The sequence below is a fragment of the Microcebus murinus genome, chromosome 18 (assembly GCF_040939455.1).
Source record: "Microcebus murinus isolate Inina chromosome 18, M.murinus_Inina_mat1.0, whole genome shotgun sequence".
NCBI classification, from domain to species: Eukaryota; Metazoa; Chordata; class Mammalia; order Primates; family Cheirogaleidae; genus Microcebus; species Microcebus murinus.
Window position 1 is genome coordinate 47,215,693 of NC_134121.1, and position 13,802 is coordinate 47,229,494.

The 13,802-nt window shown below is 51.5% G+C and overlaps 2 protein-coding genes and 1 long non-coding RNA gene across 17 annotated transcripts in view; 1 reads left to right on the plus strand and 2 right to left on the minus strand.

The window, feature by feature from the left end:
• Positions 1-6,399, plus strand: part of MAPT (microtubule associated protein tau) — a 95,230-nt gene extending 88,831 nt beyond the window's left edge. For all 9 annotated transcript variants that reach the window (XM_012751049.3, XM_075994654.1, XM_020281027.2 and 6 more), the window contains 3 exons: positions 161-242; positions 1,783-1,895; positions 5,928-6,399. In XM_012751049.3, the coding sequence (XP_012606503.2) occupies positions 161-242; positions 1,783-1,895; positions 5,928-6,143 (411 nt within the window). In that variant the 3' untranslated portion in view covers positions 6,144-6,399. The remainder of the gene's footprint in view (positions 1-160; positions 243-1,782; positions 1,896-5,927) is intronic.
• Positions 852-6,037, minus strand: LOC109729468 (uncharacterized). The gene is made up of 2 exons (XR_002221505.2): positions 5,948-6,037; positions 852-1,875 (listed from the first exon to the last, which is right to left on the minus strand). It is a non-coding gene; the product is annotated as an uncharacterized LOC109729468 (long non-coding RNA).
• Positions 6,400-11,702: 5,303 nt separating the features above from the next.
• The window catches only part of KANSL1 (KAT8 regulatory NSL complex subunit 1), a 179,018-nt gene continuing 176,918 nt past the window's right edge, over positions 11,703-13,802 (minus strand). For 6 of the 7 annotated variants that reach the window (XM_075994652.1, XM_012751047.3, XM_012751042.3 and 3 more), the window contains one exon: positions 11,703-13,536. In XM_075994652.1, coding sequence (XP_075850767.1) covers positions 13,309-13,536 — 228 coding nt within the window. In that variant the 3' untranslated portion in view covers positions 11,703-13,308. The remainder of the gene's footprint in view (positions 13,537-13,802) is intronic. The other variant, XM_075994651.1, reaches the window with a different exon arrangement.

Here is a 13,802-nt window from a genome sequence, read left to right on the forward strand (position 1 = left end):
ACCGCCGTCCAAGCGGGGCCTGGGCATACACAGCTGCTTTCCATTGTGTTACACCGCAATAAAATAATCCCATTTTATTCTCTGTCTCTCCATCTGCCCCCTCCTGTCTCTCTCTCTCTCTCTCTCTCTCTCTCTCTCTCTCATTCTCTCTCACTTCCAGGTGCAAATAGTCTACAAACCAGTTGACCTGAGCAAGGTGACTTCCAAGTGTGGCTCTTTAGGCAACATCCACCATAAACCAGGTAGCCCTTGTGGAAGGCGAGGGTTGGGACAGGAAGGTGCTAGGGTCGGCGGGGGTGGGGGCAGGGAAGGGGGATGCCAGGGGACAGGGACAGGACTGTGCAGGGATGCCTTCTGGCCAGCAGGGGTCTGTCAGGTGGACCATCAAGGTGAGGGTTGAGTGTGGAACTTGCTGGGGCCTGGGGAATGTGGCCACCCCCGCTCGCCCCTGAGCAGGGCTGTGTTGGCCAAGACGAGGGGACAAGGGAGGCCTCAGGCTGGTCCTGAACCCTAACCCGTGGTTCCCCGAGTGGGCTGTACATGGGGCCTCCTGGGCTGGCAGCAGACCTCACCCGGCCCCGAAGGCCAGCAGTGTGTCCCAGCTTGGTCCCCAGACACCATAGGGGACACTTTGCCAGCTACAGCCTGGGACCCCTGGGCCAGTGCCATGCCCCTGCTGTGACTGTGTCTAAACAGAAAATGATGCTCCCGGAGCCCCGCGTCACGCTGCATAGAAGTCAGTGCTGTCCTTGCATCTCCCACAGTGACGGAAAGAGACTATACCTGTGCTGTCCAGGATGCGGCCACGAGCCACACGTGGCTATCAGGCACTGGGAATGTGGCCAATGGGGTTGAGGAACCAAACCAGCTTTATTTAGTTAACATTTAAGTAGCCACATGTGGCTTGAGACTAGCAGCTTGGGCAGCACAGGTGTAGATTGTGGCTCCCACCTGCGAGTCCAGAGCAGGGACTTCTGCATTAGATCCTGTTCAGGGCCCAGGTCTTCACCTGAACCATTACCGTGGGAAGAAAAGGCCATTGGGAGCTCAGTCTAGAGCACGTCTCATTATTTTCTGGCTGTCACGGACACGGACACCGTGTCTCCCAGTGAAAACTACCCCACAGTTGGCAGCCATCCCAGCAACGGTGAGCCACTTTCTTCATCCGTCCCAAGAAGGGACGTGGGCCGTCTCTTCCTCCAGCCTGGTCTTCCTCCCTCAGGCACCGCGTTAAGGGCCAAGGAGGGAGAAAGGGTCAGGGTCTTTCCTTTTTAGCGTGCATTTTGACATTCAGTTTAATTCCAAGGTCTCATGGGGTTGTGTTCTACCAGTTGTTGATATAGAAAGATTTCACTTGTTGGAAACCAACCAATTTAGAATGTAGAATAATTTTTTCTGGACTGAGCTGGCATTTATGATTGCTTCGCAGTTTCTTGAGGGGGAGTTTTCAGAGTAGATATTTGATGCACACCTTGATGAGGGAGACGAAGCAAACTGTTCTCAAGCCCTTTGCAAGGACTTAATTGTATCCAAACCACATGCTAAATGAGGGAGAGTCTTACTTGCTCCTAAAGGCTGGTCCCTACTTGGAATTACAGTCCTCGTGCAATCATGACGGTTGTATCACTGTCCTCTTCCCTTCGGAGCAGTGGCACCTGCCCTAAATTTTGCTGTGCCCCAGCAGCCCGTGGCACTTTGCTCTGCAGCCCTCATTTAATGCATCTGAGTCCACTAAACCACGGAGGAAGATGGCAAGGTGCCCTGGTGTGTGTTGTGTTCCAGGAGGTGGCCAGGTGGAAGTCAAATCTGAGAAGCTGGACTTCAAGGATCGAGTCCAGTCGAAGATCGGGTCCCTGGATAACATCACCCACGTCCCTGGTGGAGGGAATAAAAAGGTGAATGGGGCAGGGCGGGGCGGAGGCTGCATGTGGATGCAGGTGTCGAGCAAGGTGGGTGGACAAAGGCTGGCAGAATTGTCCAGAGGAGGAAAGGGCGGATCCTGCATTGACTGGCCTTTGATCTGGTTCTCGGCAACATCCAGGACTGTGGGTCTGGCTTAGCTGCCCATGACCTCACCTGGGTGCGGATTGGTGCCTGGGCCCAGCCCGGGCAGTCTGACTCGCTGGTCTCAGGTGCAGCTGGGTATCTGGCCTTTAAAGCTCCCAGTAATTTTTTTTTTTTCTTTGAGACACAGTCTCACGTTGTCCCCCAGCTAGTGTGCAGTGGTGCCATCATAGCTCACTGCAGCCTCCAACTCCTGGGCTCATGCGACCCTCTTGCCTCAGCCTCCCAAGTAGCTGGGACTATAGGTGTGTGTCACCATGCCCAGCTAATTTTTCTATTTTTGGTAGAGACAGGGTCCCACTCTTGCTCAGGTTGGTCTTGAACTCGTGACCTCAAGCAAACTTGCTGCCTCGGCCTCCAGAGTGCTAGGATTACAGCTGTGAGCCACTGCGCCCGGCCCAGGTGATTCTTCAGTGCAGTCACAAGTGAGAACCACCATCCTAGGCGCTGGGGTGTGCAAGCACTCACAGAAGGACACTGGCATCCCCAAAGTCAGCTCTGGTGCAGCAAGAACAAGTCATGGGGACATAACCCAGTTTTCTAAATGGGTTACTAAGCGGGCAGAGCACAACGATGATGCTGAGATCCAGATTTCAGCAAAGCCTCCGCCTGCCTGTCATGAAACCGCCCACTCGGAGGCTGCTGGACCTCAGTGTCCCCAGCAGATTCTAGAGTCTCCAGGTCTTGCTGTGGGCGTTTGGGGCACAGGGTGTGGGTGGCCCCGAGCAAGCTGCCTCTGGGCCGAGCACAGGATGCGTTCTCGTGGCTGGCTTGGCTTTTTCCCTTCTGCATAAATGCAACCCAAGCACCCTCTGGGGTTTCCCACCCACACCTGCCCTGAAGTTCGGGGAGTGGCTCATTTTCCAGCCTCCAGTGCCTGCAGCAGCTGACTGGGCAGTGGCAGAGGGAGAAGGGATGTCCCAGAATGGGTGTGGAATCTGAGAGCCAGCCCAGCGTGAGAAAGTGTGCTGCCCGAGGTGGCCCAGCTGGGTGGGAGCTGCAGCCGGGCCATCTCTCCACCACGCCATGCTGGGTGGCAGCCAGGAGTCCCCTGCCCTGGCCAGTCCCCATACCTCCCTGCTTGTCTTCCTCCAGCAGCCCCCTCACTGCCTCTGGCTCTGAAAGAACACACAGGCATGTCCTGTCTCATGTTTGGACAATAGTACAGTTTTGTGGAGAAGCACCTGCTGGTATGGTCTTAAAGCAGACATTGCAAACTGAACCTTGGGGCAGACATTGCACCCAGACAGGGCCCCCCAAGGCCGATGGGAAGGGAGGGGACCGGCCCTGAGATGATGATCTTGCACTGCCTGGCTCTGCACAGTGTTCCTTCTGGACTCCTGACCCCAAGGTGGACCTAAAGTTCATCGTACTTCTCCAGACACAAGATGCAAGAACAGGCTGGGCACGGTGGCTCACGCCTGTAATCCTAGCACTCTGGGAGGCCAAGGCGGGCGGATTGCTCGAGGTCAGGAGTTCAAAACCAGCCTGAGCAAGAGCAAGACCCCGTCTCTACTATAAAGAAATAAATTAATTGGCCAACTAATATATAGAAAAAATTAGCCGGGCATGGTGGCGCGTGCCTGTAGTCCCAGCTACTCAGGAGGCTGAGGCAGCAGGATTGCTTGAGCCCAGGAGTTTGAGGTTGCTATGAGCTAGGCTGACACCACGGCACTCATTCTAGTCTGGACAACAAAGCGAGACTGTCTCAAAAAAAAAAAAAAAAAAAAGATGCAAGAACACCTCTCAGTGTCTGGGTCACTATCAGAAGTGAGAAAGCAAAGGGGGACCAGGAGGCTGCCTGCTTCAAAGGACAACTGGGGGCAGGGCCCAGTTCTCTGGGGAAGTAGAGAAGGTTCTCCGCAAAAGCCCAGGCTCTGGCTGGGCGAGGTGTGGCTCACACCTGTGATCCTAGCACTCAGGGAGACCCAGGCTGGAGGATCGCTTGAGGTCATGAGTTTGAGAACAGCCTGAGCAAGAGCAAGACCCCATCTCTCTAAAAATAGAAAAATTAGCCAGGCAACTAACAATGGAAACAAAAAAAAAATTAGCCAGGTGTGGTGGCTCGCACCTGTAGTCCCAGCTACTTGGGAGGCTGAGGCAAAAGGATCGCTTGAGCCCAGAAGTTTGAGGTTGCTGTGAGCTAGGCTGACACCATGGCACTCTAGCCTGGGCAACAGAGTAAGACTCTGTCTCAAAAAAAAAAAGCCCCAGAGTCCGCTGTTCTCATCACCTACTCTCACCTGGATTAGGGTTTAAGGCAGGGCCTCCCAGCCTAAAGGACCGGCCCCACCCTTAAAGAGTCTGAGTGAGTCTGGATAAGGCCTGGGCATTGGTGATTTCCTGGGTGAAGACAGACCTCCATCAGTTCTGGAAGCTTCTCTGTGCTGGGAAAAGCTCTGGGCTTGACTCTGCTTAGAGGTGTGAGGTGGGCAAGATGTGTAAAAGCCCTTCCAGCCTTGGCCTCAGTTTCTTCTTCAACAGAACGGCATGGAAGTACTGTACCTACCCCAGAGTGCTGGTTAGAACCAAAAGAGACAATGTTCTGGAAACTGCTTGGAATGCTGTAGTCATCTAAGAATATGAGTTAGAGCCAAGTCCAAGTCTAAAACTTCTTGGCTCCTTCTGTTTCTAACTCACTTCTGTGATGGCTCAGAAAACTCGGAAGACACTGTCTGGTCCTAGCTGATCCCGTCAGATTTAGTCCCTTGTTTTCTGAGTGTGAGGAGCAAAATTGCTGACAAGCAGTGGAGCACACTGTGGTCTGCAGTCCCAGCTACTAGGGAGGCAGAGATGGGAGGGTCTCTTGAGCCCAGGAGTTCAGGTTGGCCCAGGCAACTAGCGAGAACTCATCTCTAAATGAATGAATGAGTGAATGAATGAATGCAGGCTTCAGCAAATCATATTATCCAGCATACCTGCCAGTACTGACCACAGCTGCAGCCATCTCCGAAGTCCTCATCAGTCACTGGCAAAGGGGAGGAACGTGTGTGGCTCTGGCTGGGCTCCAGTGGCTCTGGGGCCATCCCTTGATGTGCTTCTCATTCAACACCTGCATTTGCAGCTGGCATCCACTTACACGCGGCGTGTGGAGCGATGTGCACACAAGGTCATTCAAGGTTGTTCATGAACAACACTGTTTGCACCAGCATGATACTGGAACAGCCCAAATGGCCATCCTAGGGGAGCAGATGAATCTTGGCACCTCTGCTGTAAGGGAATTCTAAGCATGAGGAAGCTCTCTAGGTACTTACTGATCACAGAAGGTATTAAGTTTGGAAACGAGAGTGCAAAGCTTGCGTAGATCCTTATCACATGTATTACAGTACATATATAGGCCACGTGTGGTGGCTCATGCCTGTAATCCTAGCATTCTGGGAGGCTGAGGCAGGTGGATCTTTTGAGCTCAGGAGTTCAAGAGCAGCCTGAGCAAGAGTGAGACCCCATCTCTACTAAAAAGATAAAAAGAAATTAGCTGGACAACCAAAAAATATATATATATATATAACTAGCCAGTTCAGCAAAACACATACTTTCATTGGTTAAAGAAATAAAAAATAAATAAATAAATGAAAAAAAAAATTAGCCAGGCATGGTGGAGAATGCCTGTAGTCCCAGCTACCTGGGAGGCTGAGGCAGGAGGATCACTTGAGCGCCCAGGAGATTGAGGTTGCTGTGAGCTAGGCTGACGCCACGCTGCACTCTAGCCAGGGCGACAGAGTGAGACTCTGTTTTTCCTTTCTTTTTTTAAAGATACATGTATATGTCTGCATAACTGCGGGATATATCTCCAGCTGGTGGCAGGGCCTGTCCCCTTTCTCCGCCTTGGTCTCACCCTCCTTCCCCTCCTTTCCTCCTTGCAGATCGAAACCCACAAGCTGACCTTCCGCGAGAACGCCAAAGCCAAGACGGACCACGGGGCGGAAATCGTGTACAAGTCGCCGGTGGTGTCGGGGGACACGTCTCCGCGGCACCTCAGCAACGTGTCCTCCACGGGCAGCATCAACATGGTGGACTCGCCGCAGCTCGCCACGCTCGCCGACGAGGTGTCCGCCTCCCTGGCCAAGCAGGGTTTGTGATCAGGCCCCGGGGCGGTCAATAATCGTGGAGAGAAGAGAGAGTGAGAGAGTGTGGAAAAAAAAAGAATAATGACCTGGCCCCTCGCCCTCTGCCCCCAGCTGCTCCTCGCAGATCGGTTAATCGGTTAATCACCTAACCTGCTTTTGTCGCTCGGCTTTGGCTCGGGACTTCAAAATCAGTGATGGGAATAAGAGCAAATTTCATCTTTCCAAATTGAAGGGTGGGCTAATAATAAAATATTTATTTAAAAAAGAAGCCACTCAGCAACATGGCCACACCCAGCACTTCCTTGGGCAATTCCTTCTGATTCTTTTTTTTTCCCCCCCTCTGAGTCGAAGAGGGAGGAGAGGCTCTGAAAGCGGTTTCCGGGGAATTTCAGGGGACCGGGGGTGCCCACCGCCCCTGGCCCCGTCCTGGGGGTGTCACAGAGGCAGCGGCAGCAACAAGGGATTCGAAACTTGGTGTGTTCGTGGAGCCACAGGCAGATGATGTCAACCTTGTGTGAGTGTGATGGGGGCGGGGCGGGCAGGGGAGAGGAAGGCGGGGCGGGCAGGGGAGAGGAAGGACGGCGCCGGGCGTGGGAGACTCGACACCGCCCCCTGCCGGGCGCCGCCGGGAGAGCAGCGGGAAGGGCGACCGCCTCCGCAGCCTGCAGCCGCTCAGACCTGGCGGCCTCCTGCTCTTGGTGGCCCGGGTCGCCTGCGCGTCGGTGTGCCACCCCCTGGAGGGCGGCCTGGGGGAGAAGGGGCAGTGGGCAGGAGGAGAGGGAAGGTCGGCGGGAGGGTGGCACCCTGTGCGTTACTTCCTTGGAGGAGACTGACCTCGATGTCTGATGTCCGAGAGCGCTGGCCTCTTCCTCCCTCCCTGCAGGGTGGGGGTCCTTCTTGAGCTGAGCGGGGTCCTGAGCTAAGAGGCTTCCCTCGGCTCCATGGAAACTGATGTATTGAGTTCTGAAGGTTGGAACTGCAGCCACGATTTTGGCCACCTCGCAGACCGGGGACTTTAGGGCTAACCAGTTCTCTTTGTAAGGACTTGTGCCTCTTGGGAGATGTCCGCCTGTTCCCACGTCTGGCCTCCGGCATCTCTGGAGTGTTCGGGGGTCTGGGAGGTGGGTTCCAAGCCTCCTGTCCCTCCCACGGCCACTGCAGCCACCTCTGTCTGCCCTGCCGTGCGTGTGTCTGCTGTGAGAGCCAATCACTGCCTGTACTCCTCATCGTGTCACACTGTCCCGAGTTCCCAGCCTCACCACCCACCTCTCAGCAGTGGACATTGGCTGGATATGGGAGGCACCTACTCTAAGTGGTGAAACTAAGGGAAGGCAAAGTCCAGGCACAAAGGTTGGGCCTAAGTCTCTCGCTCCAAGTTCCTCATCCTGTGGGTGTGCCTCTCACAGCGGATTTGATGACCTTATTCGATTCCCTGCCCCCAGCCCCCATCACAGATATGAGCCAGGGTGCTGCTCACCAATGACCCTAGACGTTCTTGCCTTGTTGACGTGGAGAGAGCCTTTCTCTCCCAGAAGGCCTGGTCCCTTCCCGTGTTGAGCTGGCGGCAGGAGTTGGGTGTTGCCAATGATAGCACCAGGATGGGCACGCCAGGCTCCCCAGGCAGGACCACTCTTCCTCCGCCCCCAACTTGTGCCCCAGCTTGAGACTGCCAGCCTCCCAGAGCCCAGCCACTGCTCACCTCCACGTGCATATAATCACCCTCCACACCCCAAAAAGGGGAACATGCCCCCTCGGAAATGGTTCTTCCCCCCAGTCCCAGCTGGAAGCAATGCTGTCTGTTCTGCTGGAGCAGCTGAACATATACGTAGATGTTGCCCTTCCCTCCCCGTCTGCACTCTGTTGCATTGTAGTTGGATTTGTCTGTTTATGCTTGGAGTCACCAGAGTGACTATGATAGTGAAAAGACAAAAAAAAAAAAAAAAAGACAAAAAAAAAAAAAAAAGGACGCATGTATCTTGAAATGCTTGTAAAGAGGTTTCTAACCCACGCTCATGAGGGTCCTAGATCTCTCTCACCCTCATGCTGGGACTTGGCTCCGGGAGGCCAGTGTGGCTGTACCCTGCCGAGAGGGCCTCCCATGTTTTGCCACGTTTTGAAAGGTTTTCATCAGCGTCTGGGACCCCAAAGAGACCAGATTCTGACTCCTGAGGAGGACCTTCAGCTGCAAAGGCTTGAAGCACAGGACTAGGACAGAAGCTATGGTGTCCCCCTCCCCACTTCCCCCAGGGCCCCCTTTGGCAGGGCAGAGAGCACTGTGTCTTGTGGCTGGCCTGGTTTGCAGCATGGACATGGTCCTCTCTGGTCACAGCCTGGAGAAGTCCCACAGCAGTCCTGAAAGAGGGTCTTACAACTGCATCAGAAGGAAAAGGAAGAAAGTTCACAGTCCCCAGAAGCCCATCCCGCAGGCTGGGGTCCCTCTCCAGACTCTCTCAGGAGGGACATGCCAGGCCTCCTCACCAAGGGCTCTCCAGCCACAGAAGGTATCGGAATGGACTGTCCATCCTGGATGGGCTCCAGGGGCCCAAGCTGCTTGAGCGAGGAAGGGTGAGAAGTCAGGAAACATGGTTCCCAAGCTTTGGCCAGAGCACCACCAGCCCACTGACTGCACAAAGCTCCATCTGCTCCCATGAGAAAAGGGAAGCCGCCTTTGCAGAAAAGAAACTCAGCAGCCTCAGGCCCAGTCCTGTCACTTCTGGTTTGGGTACAGTTAAAGGCAACCTGGGAGGCTGGGTGGTAGGGGGCCAGGGCCTCCCCCAGGGCTTTCTGTGCAAGGAATTATCTGGGCCCAGAACTTTCCACTGTGAGGTTCCCCACTGTCCTCTGAGTCCCAGCTGTTCTCAGAAGTGAAGGGTTCAGAGGAAGAAAAAGGAAATGTGGTGTAGAGATTTGTTAGCTGTTAAGAGCATGGCCTGCTCGTTACTGCCACTGACTTTGGTGCATTTCTTCTCGCACCTCTTTGCTCTTCCTGCAGTCCCTGGGCCCTGCTCTTCATCACCATGGGCCGTCAGAGGAGGGCTGTGGACTCTCCCAAGTGGGGGGGTCAGTGTGGCTATTGGGGTCAGCCTAAAGGTCATGGTTTAGGGTGATCAGGTCAATGCTGGCAGGTAGATTGCAAAGGGGTGCTGGCTTGTGACATTAAATGAGGACAATCCCCCCAGGGCTGGATATTCCTCCCCTTATCCCATTTCTCCCACCTCTAGAGCCAATGTCCCTGGGTGGGCTAGATAGGGTATACTATATGCCTATCAAGCTCTCGGTTCATTTTATCAATAGCTCCATTTAAGCTGACTTCAGTGGTGAGACTGTTTCCTGTTTGCAATTGCTCGTTGTGCTGTGGGGGGAGGGGGGAGGAACGTGTTCAATAGTTAACACGGGCAAAGGGAGGTCTTGGAGTGCAGCAGTGAAACTGCCCTGTAACCCTTTTCTTCATTATTTCAACTACATTTGCTAGACGGAGATGCCATGGGATTAGAGGTCCTTGTGGCTTCACCTTTCCACTGACAGGTTTTCCCATTCGCAGCAGGCAGCCAGCAGTTTTCCCCATGGCCTTCCCAGCTAAGTGGGAATCTGGCGATCTGGTTGCTTTGGCCTGCTGCCCTCTTGTGGGGTCCCAAGCCCGAAAGCATGCCTAAGACCCCAGCATCCTTCCCTCTAAGCTGTTGGCACCTCCGTGTCACCTGTCCCACCAGCTGCACACATGCAGCCTGTACTTTTCGGGGGCTGAGATTGTTTCCTTCACTCTCCTTGTCTTTGTTCTCCAAGTGAAGCCAAGAGGTGGGGGCTGACGGCAGAGGTTATCATCAGCTTGTTCCATCTACAGATCTGTGGCTTCAGGAGACTTCTGATTTCTCTTCAGCTTTGAAAAGGGTTACCCTGGCACTGGCCTAGAGTCTTAACCTCCTAATGGACTTAGCCCCGTGAATCTGCAAAGTTGTACAGGACACTTTCTGGCACTTGCAAGTCCCATGATTTCTTTGGTAACTTTGAGGGTGGGGGGCGGGACATGAAATCATCTTAGCTTAGCTTCCTGTTTGTGAAATGTCCATATAGTGTATTGTGTGTTTTAACAAATGATTTACACTGACTGTTGCTGTAAAAGTGAATCTGAAAATAAAGTTATTACTCTGATTAAATAAGGTCTGTGTTCATGGATTCCAAGCACAAAAAATGATATAGGGTGATTTTCTGTTCCTTCTCCATTCCACTTCACTTGACTAGCCTTAAAAATAAATAAATTTTTAAAAAGGATGTATGATTTTTGAGTTCTTTCCCACCCTTACTTAGAACAGGAAATGACAACATTATTGTTAAAAGTTGTACATCAGGATTAACAATTCTTTCTAAGGGGCCCCGATAGTGAAAGGAGTGTTCTCAGACTGGTTCATTTTCAGTTGATTCTCTCATTCTGGTGCTGGCAAAACATCCTGGTCCAACTCAAAGGGCAAGATGAACCTCTGTGGCTAAGCTCACAGTGCTGCACTCAGAGCTTGTAAGACCAGTGTCTGTATCCAAAGCTGAGAAAGTTTGGGACTGGGTATATGAGATCTTCTGTCCCTGGAAATTAGTCCAGAGGCCTGGGCTGAAGCAGAACACCAGCCAATCAATCAGCTGAATGAGCAGCTTAGATTCCTGCCAGGTTGACAAAGCTGCCTTTCTCTTTCCTTTGGAACCTCATTATGGATTGAGGAATATTTCTACTAAATCAAGACAGAGATACCAGATAGCTTCTTCCTAGCAATGCCACAAAGGAAAACAAAAACAGTAAACCCTCATATTATTGTTTCTTAATTATGTCAAGGTCAGGATATTGAATCCTTAGATTTTCAGTTTCAAAGTATTATTTTTCTTGGCTTTTTCTTGATGTGCTTAGCCACTGCAGGCAGATGTCTGAGTAGAACAGATCTTAACTGTAACTCCAGAGGCAGCAATATGCCAGCAAGAGAAATGCCACCTCAGCAGGCATGGTGATGGCAGCACTTGCCTGACTGCCAGGTAAAGTGAGAAAAGAGAGAACCGGGCCCACCTATTTATTCATCTTGTACCAAGAAAATCAAGCACTTAGCCTCCTCAGAAGAAAGATGCTGTAAGATAATCTCAGGTAGCAGGCAAGAAACAACCCAGGCATTTATGCAAATTATATATTCTCATTGACCCCCAACTCCTGAAAAAGTTAAGGAAAAGAAAAATCTCCTTTAAAAAGCAATTTAGAGTAGATACAAAATGTCATACTGCTGGCACCACTACAGAAAGGAACATCAAGAGGCAATGGTTCAACTTTCACTCCATAAAAAGAAAAGGCAGACGACCCTTGCAGACCGCCTCTCCTCCTGGCAACCCCTTACCCTCAGTGAAAAAGCACCACATCCTCTTTCTGGTGACCAACAGATGACCCTGCCTGTTCCCTGAGGACAGAATGGAGACTTTGCAAGGTTCAGAGCAATTCAGAGAACCCCAAAGGATGGCTCCAACAGAGCTGGCTTTGAAGCCACCACCACTGGCATGTATATAATGTATACCCAGCACAAGTCAAGAAAGGCCTGGCACACAACATTCTGTAACTCTTTTTTTTATTATTTTTTTCAATTTTTCCTTCCTTTTTTTGTAAGCACTAGTCTGTGCTTTGCGAACAGAATCAAGACATTAACAAAGATCAGCTTCTCTGAAGAAAAGCATTTCTATAGAACAAAGACAGCTACATGTTTCGCTGCCATTACACAGCTCAAAGCAGGAAAAGAAAATATTTACAAAATACAAGTTTTTTTTTTCAATTTTTCTTTTTTTTTTTGTTTTTTTACAATGCTAAAAGGGTTATTCAGAATTTTCAACCTTATAAATAGAAGAAGCACTTTATGCATAGGGATATGGTGCATTATTGTTTTTTAAAGAAACAATGACAAACCCTTTAACTTGCAAACAGAACCAGAAAAAAAAATCACTAATGTTGAAAATTGTGAAAAAACCCCAACCATTAAGCAGTTTGTCTACTATTTTTATATGATTACAAAATGGCAAAAAAAAAAAAAAAAAAAAAAAAAAAAGTCCTTCCCCCCTCCCCCTTTTTGGTGATGTGATTATACATGAGACAGGCACAAGGTTAACAAATAAGGGTGATAGGGGAATGATGGAAACCACAGCTAGGACCAGACATGTTCCACAGGCAAGGGGATCATGAAAGAGGCAGAGTCTCATTGATACTGACTGACAGGGACCTGGATGTGAAGGAAACATGACCAAGTGAATCAGTCAGTGAAAACAAAATTATACAGGGGAGCTGGCTGCTCACTTCCCAGATGCCCTGGTTTGCAGGGGAGTGGGAACAGAGGTTAAGTAGTCCTAACCCCACCTTTACAGATCACAATAGGTGGTAAAACCATTCCGAGTGGAAGGACTGGTGTGTGTGTGGGGGTGAGCATGGATGGGGCAGATGGGAGGGTGCCAAGGGGCAGGATGGTGGGAACCTGAGCAGTCACAGCCAGGTTACTGCAGTTATAGAGTTAAGACAGAGATGACCAAATATAGATGAAAATGAAAATGAAAACAGGTCTCCAAGATCTAGGTGCCAGTGGAAGCCAGCAGTTCTGCCATTGAGAGCTCAATGCAAACAGCTGGCAGTTATGGCAAAGAGGCTCTGGTGGGGGTTGCTCCAGCACAGAAAACCAAGGGGGAGCCAGCCAGGAAGGCCAGAGCTGAGCCAAGCCACAGATGGGAGGGGAGAGGGTAAGAGCCCAGAGCACTCTGCTCTGTCCTACCCTCACCTAAGAAGGCATTGCTGAACTGGAGCTTCCCATTCTCTCTGCCCACGTGACTGTTCCACCCTGCCCACAGGTGTGAGGGGAGGGGTGATCATCTAACATCAGTAAGTCCAGTGATTCAACAGTGCAGAGGATGTGCCAGGACCAGGCCAGCAGGGTCTTAGCCTGAACTTCTGTTTGCCAACTGGAGGAAGTGCTCGGGTGTGTGTGACGAGAAAACACGGAAACAAAAACAAAACAAAAATTAAAACAAGGAAAAAAAATGCCAAAGTAGGATCTAAATTCCTTAAATTCACTAAAAACTGTGAAAATTTCCGGCATATGATGTTTGAATATCAAACGCAGAGATTTCTGAAGCTTTAATGCCAATAGTTAGTGAGTCTGTTTAGATTCTTGTCTCCTGCTCATCTGTGAGTCGGGCGCTGAGCTGTGACTGTTGCTGCTAGATGCCGACTCTTGAGGGGGACAACAGGAGGCGAGGTGGGTGCCACCTCTGTCTCCCGGCCAGTCTTGCTGCCTGAGGTGCGCCGAGTACAGCGTGCTGCCCGCTCCTGTGCATCCAGCTGGTCCTCGCACTCTGCCTGGGGACTATATGCCAGGGGGAAGGTCCGCCGCTCCCATGGCTGGACAGACTGTGGGCAGACAAGGTATGCTGGTCAGGACTCAGTCCCAGCTTGGTTCCTGCCATGAGTCCTACTTGTGTAATGGAGCCTGGGGCAATCAGGGAAGACCCCTCACAGGGTGGGCACCCTTTTAACAATGGCCAATACAATTACATGTTTAAGAGATCAATTTCAGCCCCTTATCCCCTCAAAATAGGGAGGGGGAGCTATAAGATGAAACCTATCTTCAGTAGATGCTGTCCCTTCCCAATTCTACGCCCATCTTGCCAACCCCA